Source organism: Melanotaenia boesemani, chromosome 11, assembly GCF_017639745.1.
Source record: "Melanotaenia boesemani isolate fMelBoe1 chromosome 11, fMelBoe1.pri, whole genome shotgun sequence".
In the NCBI taxonomy this organism is placed as follows: Eukaryota; Metazoa; Chordata; class Actinopteri; order Atheriniformes; family Melanotaeniidae; genus Melanotaenia; species Melanotaenia boesemani.
In genome coordinates this window covers 23,193,153-23,213,962 of record NC_055692.1, presented here as the reverse complement: position 1 = coordinate 23,213,962, position 20,810 = coordinate 23,193,153, and the positions used below count along the sequence as shown (strand labels likewise).

Sequence of the window (20,810 nt, the reverse complement as noted above, 5' to 3'; positions counted from 1 at the left end):
TTATGTTTTTATTGTCTTTTTATTTATTTTTTATTTTTGTGTACGGTGACCTTGGGTGTTTGAAAGGCGCCAAGAAATAAAATGCATTATTATTATTATTATTAATCCAAGTACTTTAAAAGCAGAGGTGATTGTCTAAGAAGATTGCTGCAATGATAAATTTAATGATAAAAATAGATTGATCTTTTTATTCGTTAAATGTTGGATATGGTAAAACAAATTCTGAATCTTTGAAAAATTCTGAAAGATGTAGTTCAAGAGAGACTGAGTAAAAAGTTTTTCTTCTTTTCTCCCATTTTTTCTTTAATTTTTCATTTATTTTTGTTTAGCTCTTTTCCCTTTCTTTTATGCTAATTTGGACTTTGTCATTTCTCTGTCTTTAAACCAGTAAACTTGCACATTTGTGTGGAGTGACTCATTGGTGAGATTAAACACAGCAAGATTAAACAAGACTGTCAGCCACAGCAAATGCTGACCCTGATGAAGAGCAGTTGGTTGCAACAAGGTGGTCTTTGTAATAATACCACATAAAATCAGGACTCTTTAATACTTTGAACCTACTATATGGAGTGCCTTTGATCATTTTTGGAGCTCACTTGCTTTGTTAGGAGAAGCACATTTTTTTCACTTCAAGCATGAAGCCCTGAATCATAATACTGTCAAAAACTATGAAAAATCTAAACATTTTACAGTGTACAGGCTTGTTAGAAATATAATTCATCTTCAGTTATTAGAATATCAATCTTTTATATTGATAGTTTAATTTGAGATGAAGAAAATACATCTATTAAAGATGTTTCTTTTTTGTGCATGTCACATTGCTATAATTAATGCACATGCATATTGCTTTAAACATCAGTTTGAACACTATAAATTACTTTAGATGCTTTCATCATAAAGATGCATTGCGCATGGAAAATTTTGGCTGAGAGGATGTGTATACTCCTGCCCACAAAGCAACAACACCATAAACATCCTGGCATCTGGCTTATGTTCCCATCACCAGCTATGCTCATATTCAATTACCAAGTCAACATTCTCTGAGCAGTGTTGAAGAGCTCTTGATGGAGTGCTATGTACATAACCCTGATTAGGGATTATGCATAGATGTGTTGAACACCACAAGACCATTGAGAAATACTCTAGAACTTAAGCAACATAAATCAAAATCACAATACCCCTCAATATTTCAAGCTGTTCTGTCCTGGTCATTAGAGGCAAAAAAGAAAAAAAATACAGAGATGCATGTAAAATACATTTATCAACATGGGGATTGTAATTATTTTATTTTATTTTTTTATTAATTTATTTAGTTTTTCACAACAAGCACTCCACAAAGAATTTATATGACTTCCAAAGTCATGCACTGACTTTGTATTTCTTTTTTCACTAGGCTATTGCTTCACAGTGGGAGTCAGTTCAACCACAGAGTACACACTGCAGCCATAAATCTGATAATTCTGCATACAGGGTTCATAATGAGACTTATCCAGTAGAGAACAAGCTGTGCAAGTGTTGCTGCAACAGAGAAACACTTTGGTGTTCTGGTTGAAATGTAAACTTCTTGAAAACAACATTAATACAGACAAAAAGCCTTAATACGATTAAACTTTTCATTTATGGTTCACATGATATGAATCAGCAAAAACATCATGTACTTTCTAACTTTTACATCTACTGAGAGATGGCCAACAACAACTTCCACAAGTTCCACAAATCCATAAAATCCATATATTTAATAGCTTTATATTGGGTGATTAAAACAGCATGGAAAACAGAGAAATCTTTTCTGCCTAGCAAATACACAAAGCCATTTTTATCTGATATATACAGTAATGTTACACAGTATATATTTTCAACACTACACTATTGTTTTCTAGTTACTGTAATGGCTCCAAACTGTATCAGGCCACAAATACTCAGAAGGTGCATGTTTCAGAAGGTTTGTCTCTTACTGATGTACAGTTTTTGTTTAAATTATTAAATTTAGTTGAACTTGAACAAACCAAGCAATAAGCTGTGGAAATATTCCATAAAACACCATCAACATAAAAACACAGAATTAGCATGGCACAAAAATGCCTCAAGGCAGAGAGACTGTCTGCCTTACATGACATGTACATATTATACATGATGTGGCTGACTGCTTCCAGGCATTATAAGCAGCCTCATGTGCAGAAGACTTGAACTTTATTTATTTAATTATATATATTTTTTATATTGGGACACACCTAATTTTGCCACATTCAAGTGTAAAGTTAGATTTCTCAAATCAGTAACTAAACCCTAACATTTACTATTTGATAAATGCATTTTTTGAGGCAGGCAATCTCCAGTATTGCTCATTAATGGAAATTAATTTACTTTTTTTAATGCAGCACTATTGTCTTTCTGGTGAAGACATGAAAATATGGTGCTGGGAAGTACAGCAGCACTAATGCAAGATAAATGGGGACTGTATGCCTATTAGGAAACTTATATGAGGTCTACCACTATACAGTTTATAACAGATTAAATCAGTAATGGCATTAACATGCAAATGAGAAAAAGGGGCCAGCATTTCCTTTAGATTAACTGCCACTACTTGGGACAATGCATCAATGTTACTCTATTGACCTTGTCACAGCTATATGAAATGTTTTAACTGTATGATGATACACCCATGTACCTCCTGAGGAAGGGTCCTTCTGGTTCAGTAATTTCATTCAAATGTTCTGTTATTAACATTTTAAAAAGGTTTTAGATGGCAGAATCATACTAACCCATAAGATGTTATCTGGATGGAATAATATTTGTGTAAATACTAAAGATTTTTTTTAAGAAACTAGAAAGTGAGCAATGATAAATGTAGCTGACCAAGGTGCATCAACACTAGCCTGTGGCTTTGCTGCATGCTATTTGTAGCTGCATGATACATCAGATTGTCCTTCATGCAATTTCTGGATTTGCATAAAGGCAGGAGAATTGTGAGGAGCGGCAAAAGATTCTGAGTAAGAAACTAGTGACTAATGATATTTCATACAGCAGAAATGTATTGCCTGAAATAGGCCAAAGGTAAAAATTAATTTCACAGACTGCTCCAATCCTAAAATCCCTTCTTTTTTATGATACAGCACTTAACTAAACAAAAAGCCAATTTGTTCCTTTTGGTGTGGGAGTCTGTGGAATCATCCTGTCACTTTTAATATAAGATGAGCTTTCTCCATGGTTCTCGTCACTTCTCAGCTTATTAGATTCTTCTTGTAGCCTCAGAGGATGTTTGCGGTAGCATTCTAAGTATGTGTTGCGACCTTGGAGTCAGCTGCTGCAGCTGTGCTTGAATTTGCAAAGCTGAGTGGTGACATGCCTCAGCCTGTCATCAAGGTGTAACTCAGACAATCTCTTATATGTACTGGTAAGTAATCTTTCTTTGATGTAGGTTTTTGAAAGTGGTTTTTACCACCACAGTTACCTTAAAAGAATTGACCAATCACTCGGGTTTTAGAAACATTTAAAATTGAGTAATTGAAAACACTTGCCTGTGTGAACGGATGTGGGCACCCCTCCAAAATGTATTCCTGAGATGCCTGGGCTGGAGACAGATCCAGATGGGTCTGAACTGAAACCAGATGGCTGTGTGCAGGGAACATAGACTATGTACTACTGCATGCTGCATGTGGACAGCATTCTTTCGAGGGACAGACACTGTGGTTTTGGCTCCTCTGTCAGCATTTGTGTGTATATGTTTGCTAGCGTTAATGCACAAGTGTGGGTATGAAAAATGGATGTATAGACAAGCTTTACAAAGTGTTTCACATAAATGAGCAGAATCATTTCTAACTGCAAGATAAACCAAATTTAAATATAAATTTTGTAACGCATCAGAAACATCCCAGAACACCTAAGCTCTTCTGCTTAAGGTATAGACTCCTTTCTGATCCTGAGTGTGTACTCCACACGTATCTGACTGAGAACCATTGCCTTGAATTTGATGTGGCTGACTGCTCCAGTGCATGCAGAATGTCATGGCTTGAAGAAGCCAACAGAGCCACATCATCTCCAAGCAACAGAGATGGAATCCTGAGGTTCCCACAACTAGACACCCTGTGTTTCCCAACAATGCCTTAAGATCTGGCACATGAGCACTACAAAGACGAACAGTCAAAAAGCCCAGTCCTGATAGAGTCAAGCATGCACAGTTAATCAATTTGACTTATACTGAGAGCTTTTACTTTGAGACATGATACCCCGCAAAAGCAACTCCAAATCACACCCACAGAATCCCTCAGGTGACATAAACCTTCTCCAAGTCCACAAAACACTTCTAAATTGAGTGACCATGACCCCCTCAGTAGTTCCACAAAAGTCTATGGCCACTTTTCCATGAACTGGCCTAAAACCACACTGCTCTTCTTGAATCCTTTTCAACAGTCTGGAATAAACTTTCCGCATGAGGCTGAGGAGTGTAACCTTTCTATGTAACCACACTCTCTGGTACCCTTGCTATAAAGAGAGAGTTGAGCCAAAAGTGAAAGTTTTCAATTTATTGGTCCATCTTTGGACCTACCCCCACATATGGTCACAAGATTGGGATACAAGTGGGTGAAAGGATTTCCTCTCAGAAGGTGGCCAAGCCTAGCTAAGGGCTCTTAAAAACCAAGTGGACATTCAGCTGTTGGGCACATTTGGTAAGTTGGCAAAAGTTTGTCTCTATTTTCGGTGGTTTTTTGATGTTTGGATTGGATAATAAATAAAATACGGTATGCACACTTTTCTTTTACTAAACATTGCGTTGTGCCAGACTGTACCAAAATGGCCATTTTAGAGTCCTTGCTTGAACTGTATGTACCAAAACATCTCTAATTCTGTTCTGCTTCCATTTATTAGAGTTGGTCTTTGCAGCAATAATGTTCAAATATTGTACTTCATCTAACAAAGTTGCAGTGGCATCATTCTAAAGGAATATTCTTATTCATCTTTAAACTGTTATTTTAAGGCAAACTTGAATCTTGTGTGCTGTGCATCATCTTCATTTATTTTCCACTACTAACACTAATATTTACATATCTTAGCAAATCTCACAAGTGTTTCCTTCACAATGACTCCAAAACTTTTAAAACACACCTTGCAGTTGCAGAAATATATTAATTTCAATATAAATATGTAATTTTGGAGCAGACATATGTTCACTGATGCCAATAACGGTACAGGTATGTTATCACCTCAACTATGTGTCTGCAATTAAAACAAATGGTTAAAGGTAAAGTAGAATGAAGGCTTGTGAACGTGCATTTTCCATGCTTTTGAAATAGCATTGTTCATGTAAGGGGATTATGGGCGCATTCCCATTAAAAATGTTTGCAATCAGATTAAGCCACTTGCAACAGAAAACATAACTAACACACAATATGCAAACAGTATGTCTCAGTGTTTTTCAGATCTGGTTGAGCAACATCGTTTTAATTGCTTTTATTAATCAGATTTGACAAAAATGGTCACTTTTAAAGCATGCTTTTAAAATACATTTGGTTTAAAAAATTGAGGGATTTTTGGTATCTTACATACAATATAACGTGTGTGATAGTTCCTCTGAACCTCTCTCATTGTTTCATATCCTTAAATATTGAAATAATGCAAAAGAAGTGAGTGAAAAAGTGAAAAAACAAAATTTTAAAGATGGTGTTTTTTTTTTGTTTGTTTTTTTTTTGTTGTTGTTGTTTTTTTCCATTTTACTATTATTTTCTCTGCTATTAATTGTCCACCAACCCTTTGGGTGTATCTAGTGTCTCAAATATATCAAATCAAATCTTTAAATATAAGCTGTATATAATGCAGTTCTAACCGACTTTGCCTCCAGCAGCAACTGCTTACAAAGTGATGCCTCAGCATTAATAGTCTCATGATGTCTTACAGTCTGTCGTGACTCTGAGGAGTCAGAGGAGTTTATATTTTTCATGCCAATACTTATTTACTTTAAAGTGAAACAGATTTTTTCCTTGCAGGATTTTATTTGTAATTACTTATTGTTGCATTGATACTTTCATTAAAGTGAATGACGTGAATACTTCAGTGTGACTTGTTCAAAGATTAACCAGCACAGATGCTTGCCTGAGACCTTTTGAAATAACACCTATTGATGATGTATTTAACTTGCACAGCTGGAAACTCAGCCAGACCCAAAAAGCTTTTTTGTCTATTTTCAGGATTATTATAAAAATCAAGACTTTGTGATGGAATCTGCAACATAAAATACACTGCATATTTCACATCTAACTTCTTTTTATTTCGAGGTGATATTGGAGGCGTATACATTGTTGCAAGACTCACTAAAACCAACCTGATTAAAGAAAGTTCCATTTTTACCCAAACTACAACACATATGTAGTTCAAGTAACCGAGTAGAAGATGTGGTTTTCCTTTTAGTCAGTGAATCTTCAGCATTTGATTTTGATGGTTCTAATATGAGTAAAATGGTTTTAAATCTGTAACATATGTTTATCCTGAACAGAGACTTTTTGTTTCAGTGCATATATTTCATGTTACGTAGCTGCCATGGGTTTTTGTCCAAGCCTCCAGATGTATAGCTCTGCTATACTACTATTGGATGTGGGCTCAGGAATGCAGATCATCTGAAGAAAAAAAAAAAAAAAAACATGTGTCACATATTTTATAGATAACAACATGGATTTAACACTCTTAATAAAATAAAATAAACATTGCATCTTCAGTTCTGCAGTTGAGACTGTGAGAATTAATCAAACATCTAAATACTTTCTATAAGAACTGTACAATCCACTTCCTCTAGTACACAGCTGAGCTAAATTCAGCCTCTCTCAGTGGTGAAAAATATTGTGATAATAAATTAGTTTATCCATTCTAGTATACCAGAAACCAAATTAATAATTTAGATGCTTTGCTTCTGATGTTTTGAGTGCCTTTCTTCCATCTATGGATTTAAATTTGATTTTAACATTGGACTGGATCATTTTATTTTGGAGGCTGTTTTAAAAGCTTATTGAAGATTTTTATCTAAACAATCTAATTTGACATCATAGGACAAGCTTTGCAGATGGATCATTTCATGGGTTTTGTCTTCTTTTCTCTCTTTTGGCATCTCTTCTGACACCTGATGGCACCACTGGACACCATAGTTAATAGACAGATGCTTCTGTTTCTACTCTGCAGTCTCCAACCAGCACAGCCCACCTCCTGTTCAGAAAATTTCCCCAAAAATTAAGTGTCATACTCATGTGAATACCACAAGCATCTGCTGCTGGAGAAAACAACACATTATCCCCCTGGCCAAACTTCACACATCACAACACACACATTTGTAACTGAAGGCTCAACTACATTAGCATAGATGGGTTTAACAACTGTTGTTGCTATAATCATGCAGGGTGTCCTTTCAAATCCTCACAAATCTCAACACCCCTTCCTTCATCCAATACACTGGAGACAAAAGAGTATTTGAAGGGCGTTGTTCTACAGTTATATCTCATGTAAGCCAGTAATGTCAGACCAAAGTCCCTCTTGTGGACAAAACTGAAACAACTGTGTCCTTCAGCTGACATCTTCAAGTGATTTTCCCACATCATTGTATAAATTTGTGAGATAAATTCACCATAGACATTAGTGATATATATGATTAATGGGCTTTAGCTTGGTTAAGAGCCAACTAATTCAACCGTGCAATAAATCTAATTTCAGATATCTTGCTCATATTTAGCAATCTGGTAATCTCATAATTATAGAGGAAGTAGATGCTGTTAGGCAAACAGCAGTTAGCTTAGGGCAAAATTCAACTTAGATGCAAAGTGACCTCCAATCAGAAAATCAGTTCATCCACCACAATGGAAATGAATGCAAAACTCCCACATTGCAGCAAAGCATTTTGCTGTATGTTTTTCCTCTGTGACAGATTTGTCCTTTCAGTGAACTTTGCCCTCCATCTCCAGCACCACGCTGATGTTGTCTGTCATATCTCTGAAAACAAGGTGAAACACCTTCCTCTATACCTGACAAAGGAATTCATTATCCTTCTCCCCAGAAGGACACAGAAGTGGTCTTCTCAAATGTGTTTGTGGTATGGCTGTGCTCCAAGAAGGAAGGGAGTGTAGTGATGTGCTAACAAGCAAGAGACTGACTTCTAAACTCATGAATAAACTCTCAGTTCACATCTTCATTTTCAGCCGAGACACACCAAACCACCCACTGGAGTGGAAAAAAAAGGAGGGGGGGGTTAATAAATGCAAGAACAGCAACATATTCATAGAGAGCTTGAATACAAGCTTGACATCAGACTAAAATCTTACATTGTTTTCATGGCTGTGTTGCCCAGGTTTGTTGTTGTTTTGTTTGTTATCTAGAAGTGCTGACATACGAGGTAAGCTAGCAGGCTGGTCCTTGAACGTACTGTTTTGTTTGTTTATTTGTTTGTTTATGGGTTGTTCACATTTAATTTGTCATCATCTAATTTGTTATAATTAGACACACTATTACAGACAAGTCTTTAAGTAATTACATTGAATGACAGACCTTAAGCTCTCAGTGTCATCAAGCTGTGTTAAAAGAATCCAAAGGATCAAAAATCACACATCTTACAAGTAACCTGAAACCCTAAGAGACTAATCTGCTGAAAAGGATTGATTGTGACAGTTGATAACCACTCATTCATTAGGCTTTAGGATGTATATTATGTTCTCATTACAAAGGCTATTGGTGCAGCTGGCATTGGCCCATGACTGGATTCCCTGGCAGACACAGTATGCCAACAGCCTGACATCATATCAAATTCCTGACATCGCTGTGGAAGAAATAAGGGCAACATCATAATGACTGCCAAAGACAACCAGATTCTAGTGCAGATGCAAACTATAAGCTCTATGAAATGCAAAGGAAAAGTCCAGTTATTTCATCCAAGATACAAGGAAAATATCTTTAGTTTATTTATGTATAAAACATTTTCTTGGATAATAAAGGGGATCTAGTTTGAGCTGCAAATCTACATCTAAATCTCTCAGCCTCTGAGTATCAGGATGTTTCAACTATGTGAGGAGGCGTGAGGCCACAATGATAAATGATAGCTTACAGTCCCACACATCATCCTCTGTATGTCAGCACGTGCAGATGAAAGTTAGTAGACTCTAAGCCAACATTTTGCAGTTGTAGAGAGAGCACATTTTATATTGACAATGCATGTAGCTTATCATTGAATACATGTCCTAAGCTGAAGCAACAATGGCATCATCATAAAGCATGGATCAGGAAAATGTCAGAGTGATAAAGAAATCATGTCATTTGAATGACCTGGGTTGATATTTGGACAAAGCTGTGGAAGTCTGGTAAAGTACCCACCACATTTGACTAAAAAATCTGCTGGCTCGAACAGTGAGGTTAAGAACAGCGAAAATATAGACATGAGAGACTCCACAACAATGATTAAGGGTGGAGAAAATTGCTGAATGTTATATTCTTTTAAGGAAGGCAAGACCTGCTGCAGTGGCACTGGTATTGTCTCTGAACCCTCCCTTTAAAAATGTATCCCGTTTTCCCAATGTGCACTATAATTATACACCATATTAGGAACACTCAAACCTCTAATTCTAGACTATAACAACAAAACTTATCTTTCCAAAAGAAACAATATGTGATGCAGAACTTTTGGTGGTTGATGGAAAATAATGAGATACACACATCAAATACAGAATCCTATGTTGTTTGTGTGTTTTCACAGCGCACCCTAGTTTCCAAGTCAACTAGTTTAAGGTAATGGAAAAAGAAGTTTCTGCTATTTGGTAAGGAATTTTTGTCCTTTACATGGGTGAATTACACCTGTGTGTCAGTTTGACTGTGTTTCCCCTTTACATTTCTCTCTGATAATTAACTCCATAATGAAAAGGTGTCTCTACTTGTACCTCCAAAACACAAGCTAGAACAATACCTATGTAGATTTTAGGAAATGCAGAGGATATCTATCCTTATATACAAACGCATTCAGAAATTCCTGGGTCTTTTTTTAAATGACCAAATCATAAATAAATTAATCAAAACCTTTTTTTTTTTTTTTCTCTGGTAAAAAATATTCAGATACACTCACAAGCATACAATCAAGCATACAATCAAGCAAATTTTTCCCCTCAAAGGTAAGTTGCAAACCACAATGTAATAATTTTGGGATTTTGAGGTGCCACATGATAGTTTACAGATTGATCTATGTGGATCTTCAATATTAAAATTTCAAATATGATCACATATCTTGCTTAATCACATATGTATACATGAAGATTATATTTTTGTGTGTCAAAAAGCAAATTTATTATCACTTTGAAAATATTTCACATGCACAAGAGGTTGTTTTACCAAATGCAATCACAAATCATGGCTGTATGTACACTGACTCAGCAGAGATGATAACATGAGAATTGTTATCTGAAAGCAGGATGCCTCAGAGATTTCAGGATCTTCTCAATTGTCATTTGGTGAGCTATTTTTTCTTTTAATTGAATAAAAACATACCTCATAGTAGAAAAACGGGATTTTTTCTTTTTTGAAATAAATGAATAAATAAATAAATAAAAATACAAGCAAGACTTAAGATTTGTGATGTAAAGAAAATAGTCGAAACAAGGTCAATGCGAGGATGTATGCAGGATAGTCTCCTATCAGCCTACATAGAGGGCTGCTTAGATTTTAGCCTCCAGTCAGGAAAAAAGTAAAGTCTTATTTTTAGCTGAAGACGAGTCACATTTTCACTCCACAGATCAGATTCTCCAACCTTATTTCATAGCAACTTAAACTATAATAGTATGTAAAAGTCATGGATCACCTTATAATTTGAGACAGTGGGGGTTTAGTAATAAAGTGAGATGCGAATGAAGCTGTAAATTAACTGTAAGGATTTAATTGAAATGTTGTAGCAAAGATTGTAAAATAAGGATTTAAAAACGTTATAAAACGGGAATAAAACGTATTAAACAGAATACTGCCTTAAACATGGGTGTTCAGCTGTGAGATCTACTCTGCTGATAAATTATTTTATCAATTAGTAGCATAGATATCCGGACCACGGTTTTGAATGTTGCGTTCTGATTGGCCGGACCACTGAACTGGTAATATTCAGCGCTCCTATATAAACCCGTGCAGACTTGACATCAGCGCTATCTGTCATGCAAGTCAAAAGGATAGAGAGGAGTACATTGTAGAGACATTCCCGGCAGCCTACTTGTTACATCCTATTTGTTCTGCAGAAGCTTTTCTGAGCGATATTCTTATGAATTACCCACAAAGCAGGAGGCGTCTCTTTATATTTAGTTGTATGATCTCCTGTACTGAGAGGACGATGCCTTTGAGGACCGGACTTTTTCTCCTGATGGTGCTGAATGCATCTGCATATGAACTGGATCAAAACGAGTCCTATTCGCCCAGGAGAACACGCTTTTCTACCAATAGCCCTTGTAAGTAGCACGCTGCCTGTATCTGCATATATTTCAGAGTGCACTGCTTTTTCTTTCCCCTTTTATTTTCTTTCTTTTTAAACACATCATTTACACAATGCACAACCTTTGCCTTGCTTGCATAGAATGTGGGGATTTTTATAATTTTATTTTTGGCCTATGCAGTCTTTTCTTGTATAAACGAGCGCGTTGTTTCTCGGGGAAGGCTGCAGGATGAATGCTGTGTCTTTTTTGCCGGTGTCCTGCCGGCAACAGAGGAGCACGGAGCTTGGTGCTGACACCTGAGAGCGCAAGCTGTGTCATGCTGTTAGTCTGTCTCATTGCTTTGGTTGCTGCATAGGTTCCACTAGTCAACACTTTAGTGATGACAGGGATTTGGGGGCATAAAACATCACGTTTCCTCTGCAACCTTGAAAAAAGAAAAGAGAAATAAATAAATAAGTGTGTAAAACCGTTGTACCCTTTCTTCAGTTTTCTTCAGAGGAGGCTTCACTGCTTGTCACTGGGGCTGTGGCTTTGGGATACATCACTGCAACCCTATTAGTTTATATAGCTTATCTGCTATAGGAAAGCGTGTCTAAGTCAAAATATAATGACCATCAATAAATTGCTCTGCAAATAAGTCAAATTCAAATATTGACTTTCCCTTTTTTATTGCAAACTACAGTTCAGTAACACAGAAGGCAGTGTGTTAACAGGGATGCTCACTGGTTTCCCTTCTGCTGGAATTGCTTCATCATTAGAAGATTTGCAGTTCACTCTGTAAATTATGAGACCAATCTTTGGTCCCCAATGGCAGGATGGATTTATCTGACTGTGCAGGTCAACATGGGGCCCCAGATTCAAAGGCTGCCAAGTAAGCTTAGGCTTCTCTATGACATTTCTTAATGGCTATTACATAGGATTTGAGTTAGGCTGCCCTCCATCTCAGTGGATTCTCGGATAAAGATTAAGAAAAGCCAACCTTCTGGATATGCTGATTTTCAGATTATGTTTTATGGCTTTATCTTGGTGTAAAATTTCAAGTTAGCTGCATGGACTTTGAGCTGTATCCCTTATGGCAAAGATCAGTTTTTGGCACAAAGACAGAGCATTGCTGTAGGGTGCCTGTTTCAAAGGATCTATAAAGCTCATGGTTGCTTTTGGGTTAACCAGTCTAATAACTATTCCAGTCTGTGACACCCTTAAAACAAGTATGGCAGTATTTTCTTAATGTATTCCATGATGAAGAGCTGCATGGGATCAATTTTGAATATTCAACTGAACTGTGCGTACAAGGCTTCAATTTATGGCCCATGAAAAATAATTAAAGATGGAGTCTTGTGGCAGTATATTTTTATGTGTGAGTGCAAGGGATACAATTGTATGTTTATGTGTGTCTGCATGCATGCCAACAATTTTCAGGAAACTCTTTGGTATTTCTGGTGCTGTTCATCCAAGTGCTGCTGAAAAGAACCAAACAGTGGAATATAAGTCTCTGCCAAGAGAATAGTGTAGTAGTGCCAAATAGTGTCTGAGATTCTTAGATCTGTGGTGTCCAAATGCCAGTCAAGTCACTGTTTGCCCTGGGTTACTGTATGTCTTTTGTGAATCACCAAAGTCTGAAAATTCTCCTTTGTTCACTGCATTTTTTTAGCTGAACCCCATGGCAACCTTTGTGTAATGAGCTCAGTGAGTGTGTAGTGATTCCCAGTGTAGTTGGCTCCCATACTGATGGTTCATTCTCTGTGCCCACAGCAGATGTGGCACGCTGTCTCAACAGTGCCCTCCAAGTTGGCTGTGGAGTCTTCGCCTGCCTGGAAAACTCAACTTGTGACACAGATGGCATGCATGACATCTGCAAGTCCTTCCTGTACAGCGCTGCTAAATTTGACACTCAGGTACATGCAGTAACAGTCTCCATATGTGCACGTGAGCTGAGTAAGATTACATGGGTGTAACTGTTAGGGCAAGAATGTGTAAAACACTGATTTTTTTTTTTTTTTTTTACAGGGTAAAGCATTTGTGAAGGAGAGTCTTAAGTGCATTGCCAATGGCATCACCTCTAAGGCATTCCCCACCATCCGTCGCTGCTCCACCTTCCAAAGAATGATAACTGATGTCCAAGAGGAGTGTTACAGCAAGCTGGACATCTGCACTGTTGCCCGGTCTAATCCAGATGCTATTGGAGAAGTGGCACAGCTGCCAAGTAACTTCCCAAATCGGTTAGTTCTTCCTGCTTTACAAGTTAGCTTGTTAGACACCCCACAATGTTCAATATACTCCAGATACTCACTCTTTTATTAACCAAAAAGAGGCAGTAATAGACAATAAGAAATTAAAATATGCATATATAGATTTCCATCTACTGGTTTGCTTCATACATCTAGACACTTCCAATGAACAGGAATAACAAATTTGAATGCTTTTGTTCCTTTTTATTGTTGTAATGCACGTGAGATTGAGATTTAGTAGTGGACATAAAAGGACTGGAGGGTGGAGCAAAAAGCTTAGCAGTGACTAGGGCTGTGTGTGGTTACTCCCACATGGATGCCACTGGATCATACAACATGTGAGCAAAGAAATATTATGTGAGAAGACTTGAACTATTCATGTGCTCTTTCCATGCTGCACATTTGTTTCCCTTCTGTTTGCAAGCTTTTAGAAAGTCACCCTGTTATGCTTTATCCTCATAGGTTTTATGGTAAGCTGCTACAGAGCCTGATGGACTGTGATGAGGACACAGTGGACCGCATTAGGACCAGCATGGTGTCACGGCTGGGCCCAGAAATGATCATGCTTATTCAGCTGCTGCAGAGCAAGCCCTGCCCATCCACTGCTGTGGCTGCAGCTGCCGCCATCCCAACTGGAGTGGAGGGCCGTGGGAGCTGGCGCTGGTCCATGGGTCCCCATATGTACAAGATCCAACCTAATCTGCGAAACAGAGACTCTGTCAGTAATTTTGGCAAAAAGCGTGCAGCCAGTGACAGTTCCTAACTTCCACTCAGATTCAGAAAATTCCACATACACATCATGAAAGCTCCTCTATTCCCTAGGGGTGATACAATCCATTCCTCTGCTAGACTGGAAGTTTCTGAAAAGTGCACCTCTAGGGAATGTCGGATGCCTATAGAGTTGATATCAGTTTGATTGTTGTTATATTGTATATTCCACACCTTAGGCTTGAGAGAACCCCCATTCTACTGTTTTCAGATATGTCACAGTCAGTGTTGAATATGTGGCTGTTGCATTTGTGCAACATGGTCCTAGTCACTCTTTTTCACATCCTCCAGCATAAATCAGTCCTTAAGAAGTCTTTTGATGTCAAGTTAAAAAAAAAGAGAGAAAGAAAAATCAAGAAATTAATAAATAGCCATAGTGGTTCATGCCTCTAGAGCACAAGCCAGTGCATTAAAAGACAAAAACACAATTTCATCATTCTAATTTGCTCATGAATAGAAGTCAGTAAATGCATTATTATGAATTAATTTATAGAAGTGGGAATATATTGTTAGATATATCTAATATTTCTGTAGAAAGACAAGTCCAATTGTGAGCACGAGAAATGAGTTTCATACCATTAACATAACACTTAAATGTACTGTATACAATGTTATCAGAGACAGCCATAGCTAGCCCTCTAAAAGAGGGCTTATATGGAGTGAGGTCTGTAGAGGTTCCATGATAACCTTTGAGAGGTTACCTTAAACTGACCAAAAAACTTCAAACTGCCCTGAATGCTATTCATGAAATACCAAAATTGTGTATAGTTATAGCACTTAGATTTTTTTTTTTTTTCTGATGGCAGATGTAGCCATGGTCATGTGTTTCAAATCATTACTCTGCACAGAAGGATTGTCCAGGTCATGGCCATGTCTATCAGAAAAAGTCATTTTTACATACCTTATATCTCAGATACTTGCAATGCATAAGACTGTTGAGCTCGACAACATATATGGGACCATGTTTAGTTGGATCTGTATCCAAGCTCTTAACTAAGTGTGAAGCAGTTGTGTATGTGCAGTAGCTGATCAACATGTTCACCATTGAGAGTGAGAGCAGCCCTCCTATTGGACTGATGATCATCATTCTCTGAGGTGAATCATGTAACATACACACTGACTTCCTGTGTCAAGATGGAGGATGACTATTTAAAAAAAGCAAACAAAAAAGCCTTGTTGGAATGATATTTATTTTCCTACTATATTATTTAATGTTTTTTATTGTTATTTTAAAGCATTATTGTAGTTTTATTTAGTTTACAGGTTTTAAAGCAGTTTAGTTCTATTTGAGCTTGAGCTCTATGCCAAAAAAATAAAAATAAAAAAAGAGAAAAAAGTTAGCTTACACTCTGATGACTGAATAGGACCCATGTCATGACTCTGTGCTGGCCATAGGGGAACAAGGTTGGTCATTCAGGTCGGGTGATCTACTTTATGGGTGTTACAAGGGACCACAACAAAACCTTAGCTTAGTTTTGAGACTTTGGTTTTAAAGTAAAGGTCATCATTGCAGCTGCTAGAAGTACATGTTCTGTAGAGGTTGTGCACGTTATTGAAGATTAATCAGGTTTAATGGCAGTAAAACAAACGGCAACATCAAGTACCCTATTAAATATGTTTTTTGATGGGATGAGATTAACTTTCTACAAGGTTTACTTTGGGTTCTGGCATTTTTCTGGTGAAGACCACTGTAGGATTTAGCCACAGATAAGCATCAGATACCTACCATTCAGTGGACAGAAGTGAACATACCTTAAACTACAATATAAAACAATGATTTTGATCACTTGAAACAAGGCTCTTCAACTCTGGTCCTCAAAGGCCACTGCCCCGCAGGTTTGATGTTTAGATGTTTCCCTGCTTCAGCACACCTTACTCAGATTAATAGGTCATTATACAGAACTTGACAAGCTGCTGGGTCCATTTGATTTGAGTTAGGTGCATTGAAGCTGAAGAGCCTTGACTTAAAATGACATGATGTCCTATACATTTTCATAACAGAAACTCCCTTTAGAATCTGGCCTTGGGGTTTTCAAAGGAAGGCAATCATTCAGAATCTGAAATCAGTCTTCATTCTGGTGTTTGCTTACATTTGTAGCTCAGAGATGATAGGTTGATACCACAGGCTTCAGTGAGATAGTTTGTGGCTTAAGTTGGCTCAGAGCTGAGTAAATTGAGTAGGTTCAGAGATAACTTAAATACTAGTGCACATTTAAAATGCAGTTTAGTGGTGAACTTTGGACCAGGGTTGGTACTACTTTATACTTCAACCTGAGCTAAATTGGTTCTCTTTAAATAGGCTTATGATAATGTTGCAACAATTTTGATTTTGTTTCCCTTTAACTTCATAAAAGAAAATTAATCTGGTCCTGATGGAAAATTATTGAATTTTGTCCAGGATTTCTAAAAGTGAAGCACAGAGCAGAGAAAGGGAAGTTTTATTTTTCTGTGTCATTTTAAGAGCTATGTTAGGAATTCCAAACTATGCAATAATCACACACAAAGGATTCACAGCAACGCAGAAATTGACCTTTTCATTCAGTGCCAGCTGATGCTGCATGAATAAAGCAGCAGCATGTGTACTCTCATGCTGCACTCACAGTGTGAAGGCATTGCTTCTCTATAATGCTTTCTGTTTCTGTGTTTTTTCCTAATCCAGTGTCTCTTTTGTTCTGTGAATAGGACCATTTCTCTGGTCTCATGTGGTGCAAGGGACAGATGTTGTGAAGGAATTACACAGGAAGTGACACTGTACTATATCCAAGCTTATGTTTTCTGTTGAATATGCACTTTGCATCTTAACCACTATAAAGGGCATTGAAACATTTAGCACATGTGCAACTGAGGCATATTTTATTTACCCCGTGAATGGAGATGAGTTTGGATATTACGTATCCTGAAGGTTCAGGGCTTCTTCATGTACTATTGATAGATGTGTCTGTATCTTTGTTGTCCACGGGTAAATCCAAAACCCAACAGCTGCTGCTAAACTCTAACTTTCTTGTATGATGCTGTGCAGATTCCCCTCCACTGAGGCCGCTCTTATCTGTCAACACACAGTGAGTCCAGCATCACTCCATTTGCATTTAAGCATTTTAGTGTCAATCCTGTCTTCATATTTATTTTTTCAGTGAACATTCTTCATGTCAGTTACATTTGGCAAGGGCAAATTGACTGTTTCCTCACCAAGTAAAAGTTCATTTCAGAGAATGTACCTGTATACTGAATGTCTCTTTTGACAAGGACATGCCCAAGTTTTGTGACTAGTGAAGGCTATTAGGAAGACCAAAAGTGAGAAAAGTATTTTGATTTTCTTTTGTGTTACATTTTAATCCAGGTAAAGGGTGCTCAAGGTTGTTTTGTATTGTCAAATTGATCAGTGGTTAGTTTTGTGAGACTGTTGCTGTTAATACTAGAGACTAAAAACCTCCCTCACTTCTGGCACTTCATGGTACTGTTTCCCCTCAAGACTTGAAATAGATGGATAAATGTGCTTCAAATCAAAAAGTGACAGTGACTAGTAAAGTTTATTTTGTTTTCATATATAAGTGAGTTATTTTACTATCAGATTCAAACATTTTATTGCAGATTATAGGAGATTTCTGATACAGATGCTATGTAACGCATGATTGACCCTTGTGAATCACTTGCACTTTAAAATATACCCATATACATATATACCCATACTGTGTATATGTTTGGGTTTTTCCTCTGTACTGAGAAGTCATGAAAGATACAATATATCAATTGTGTGTCTTTTGCTGATCAGAAATAAAATATTTCTTAAATCTGGCATATGGAATAAAATTGTGTTGCTTAGCTGCTGTTTGGACTCATTTGGATTGATTACAAGTCGTACATTTGCACAACCATCCACTATTTTAAAGTATTTTACTCCTCTACAGTGACTGGTTTGATGATTTGTGTTTGTTTATTAAACTGTAAATTGCTGGTCAAAAAGGGGAACATGTTCATATATTTCCTCAAAAACCACAAACCACAAGAAGATGTGCAAACTGATGTGACCCTCAGTGTGTTATTGTGTGGCATATGGAGTGTGTTTTCCATGTGCTGGATAATCTGCATTGCTGACTCCTCATTACCACTCCTTCTACCAGACCACAAATTCTATAGTGAATGTGTCACCCTGCAATACTATCCAGGGCCATTAGGATTTTCTAATTTCCTCAGCAACATGAAAAATGAAGAGAAGACAGTTCTTGGCTTGCTGCCATCCCAAATGTTTGGCACCAGCTTCCAGAGTTGCATTTACTGTATGTGCTTTTAGCTATTTTTAGGAACCCCCCCCCCCAAAAAAAAAGATGGAAAGCTGGAATCAGTCTAAGAAATTTGAAGGGGTAATTCCTCCAAATTTCAATAAGTAACTCATGAAGAATCTTGAGTTGGCCCATTGCAGCTGCTCATCTGGTGCATTATAATATATTAAAAGCAATGATATTTACAAGACAGCAATGTCCCACCAAAGAAAAAATAAAGCTCAACACTTGAGAGTTCATGGAAGTGCAGCAAATTTCCTGTTTTAGGATGTACAGCCCACAAGGTGACACTAGTGAGGAAAGACTTAAAACTACTGACAAAATGTAAAATTGACAACAGCGACAGTTGGTAGTGACATATAAAGCTTTCAGCACCCACATGTGTAACAGCAGTGTGAAGGGGCAGCAGAAAAGTGACATGTCAACATTTTCCTTTTCAAATCGTAACATATCACAAAAGGGATGTTCCCCAACTAATAAGTGCTCAACATGTCTATGAGGAAATAAGAGAGGTGGAGGAGGGTGTTATAACTGCGGATGCTATCGTGCTACATTGTGTCCTATCCGACGCAATATTGTCCAATAATGTTTCTCTAGTCAACTTCATTTTCTATAGTGGCTGCTTACACGTCACACTTAATGACAGGCTATGTAAAATGTTGGCACCTTCCTATTTCTGAGCCTTTATTTGGATTCTAACACATTGGAGTGGGTCTGCAATATCTTTATTGAGGTGCCTGAAAATCAAAACAATGAGCTTAAGGGGCTTTCTAAAGGGTGATCACTGTTATGGGCCACCTCTTTCACATTTTGCATTGTCACTATATACATTATAGTTATATCCACTTTTATTTAGCCATTTAAAATACACTGCTATGAGGAGAAATGTGGATTTGCGCACTGTGAAGAGTTAATTAAATTCTTTGCTTCATTAGTGTTCACATTATATTTGTCTTGGAGGTGGCAAGCAAATACAGCACTCCATTCTTATTCTAGTCTAAACTCCTTTAGGCATTCAATGTTTTCCTCACAGTGCTAAATGTGAAGCCAGGCTTTACCTGGAGGGGTGTCCAGTTCCCCCACTCCAATCTAGTAAACTGGACACTCATCAGAAATCATGCAGATGTGGTGTGTTTCATAAGGGTTCTTGACATTGCTCTCAGCTCTCCACCACCAATTTGATCACATTTTTTAAGTGTTAGGCAAAACATAAGCAAATTATTTTTTTCAAACTGGATATAATTTCACAAGCTTTCTTTATTTTAAAGAATCTGTTTCAGTGAAATAACTGTTTACCAGTAAGTTATGTACTGCATGTCCTAAAACTAATAAAGTTTCACATTCTTTCCAGTGAGTGATACAATAGTTACTCTCTTAAGCACCAATTAGAACATAAAATTGCTTTGGGTTGCCAGATACCCTCAGCATGTGTTACAAATCCTGCACTACCCATGAAGGAAGCTGAGAGACATAGACAGTACCTCCTGATGGAAATGAACTTTCTTAAACTTTAGCACAAACGAGCTGAAACTGCAAAGTGACTGTTTGCTTTGAGAGCCTGAGGAAAAGAGGGGGCAGAGCGCAAAAAGGCTCCATGGATGCTAATCTCAGTCAGAGGGAGATATAATTTCATGCCTATTTAGAGAAGAGTCCTGAAGGGCTTTCTCATCAGCCGCTCTCCAGTCTCATGGATAGGTGATGCAGCAGCTCTGCACACAGATTCTATCATGTCCTTCTTTAAAGAGACATTCCCTCTCAATCCACTGATGGACTGAACACAAGCAGGAGGAACAAAATGCTTTCAATTTCTCCATTTGAGGCCTTTAAAAACCTTTCACCAAGTCTTTCTGCCTAGTTACATAGCTGTAGTTATGGTCGTGGGCAACTTTTAAAAGCAATTTGAATAGAATTACTGCTTTCAACACAGAGAAGCATCTCGTTGCCAGGAAACATTTGAGCAGATTTTTGACCCTGCCTATTCACTTTGTTGCTTGTTGCTTGGACTGCTGCTGAGTATATCACCACTCTGACAATCACAACCAGAGTAATAATGAATAATGACAAAATTATGTCATTATGCAGATGCAATTCTTACCATCTGCTTGGATTTATTTTAT

General features: G+C 37.4%; 1 protein-coding gene across 2 annotated transcripts; it reads left to right on the top strand.

Annotated features, from left to right (window-relative positions):
- Window positions 1-11,159: 11,159 nt before the first annotated feature.
- On the top strand, window positions 11,160-18,206 carry stc1 (stanniocalcin 1). 2 transcript variants are annotated; one of them, XM_042000405.1, is made up of 4 exons: window positions 11,160-11,435; window positions 13,176-13,315; window positions 13,428-13,639; window positions 14,111-18,206. In XM_042000405.1, exons 1-4 carry the CDS (start codon window positions 11,252-11,254, stop codon window positions 14,409-14,411), a joined length of 837 nt encoding a protein of 278 aa, XP_041856339.1. In that variant the 5' UTR covers window positions 11,160-11,251; the 3' UTR covers window positions 14,412-18,206. The 2 variants fall into 2 exon arrangements, with proteins under 2 accessions (XP_041856339.1, XP_041856338.1); XM_042000404.1 differs by having other exon boundaries at window positions 13,173-13,315.
- The last annotated feature ends 2,604 nt before the right edge of the window (window positions 18,207-20,810 follow it).

Bases quoted from the DNA above. Each gene is read 5' to 3' on its own strand.
- stc1 (XM_042000404.1), top strand. From the start codon at position 11,252: ATGAATTACCCACAAAGCAGGAGGCGTCTCTTTATATTTAGTTGTATG. The intron at 11,436-13,172 runs GTAAGTAGCACG...CTGTGCCCACAG, and splicing joins CTTTTCTACCAATAGCCCTT to CAGATGTGGCACGCTGTCTC. The intron at 13,316-13,427 runs GTACATGCAGTA...TTTTTTTTACAG, and splicing joins CTGCTAAATTTGACACTCAG to GGTAAAGCATTTGTGAAGGA.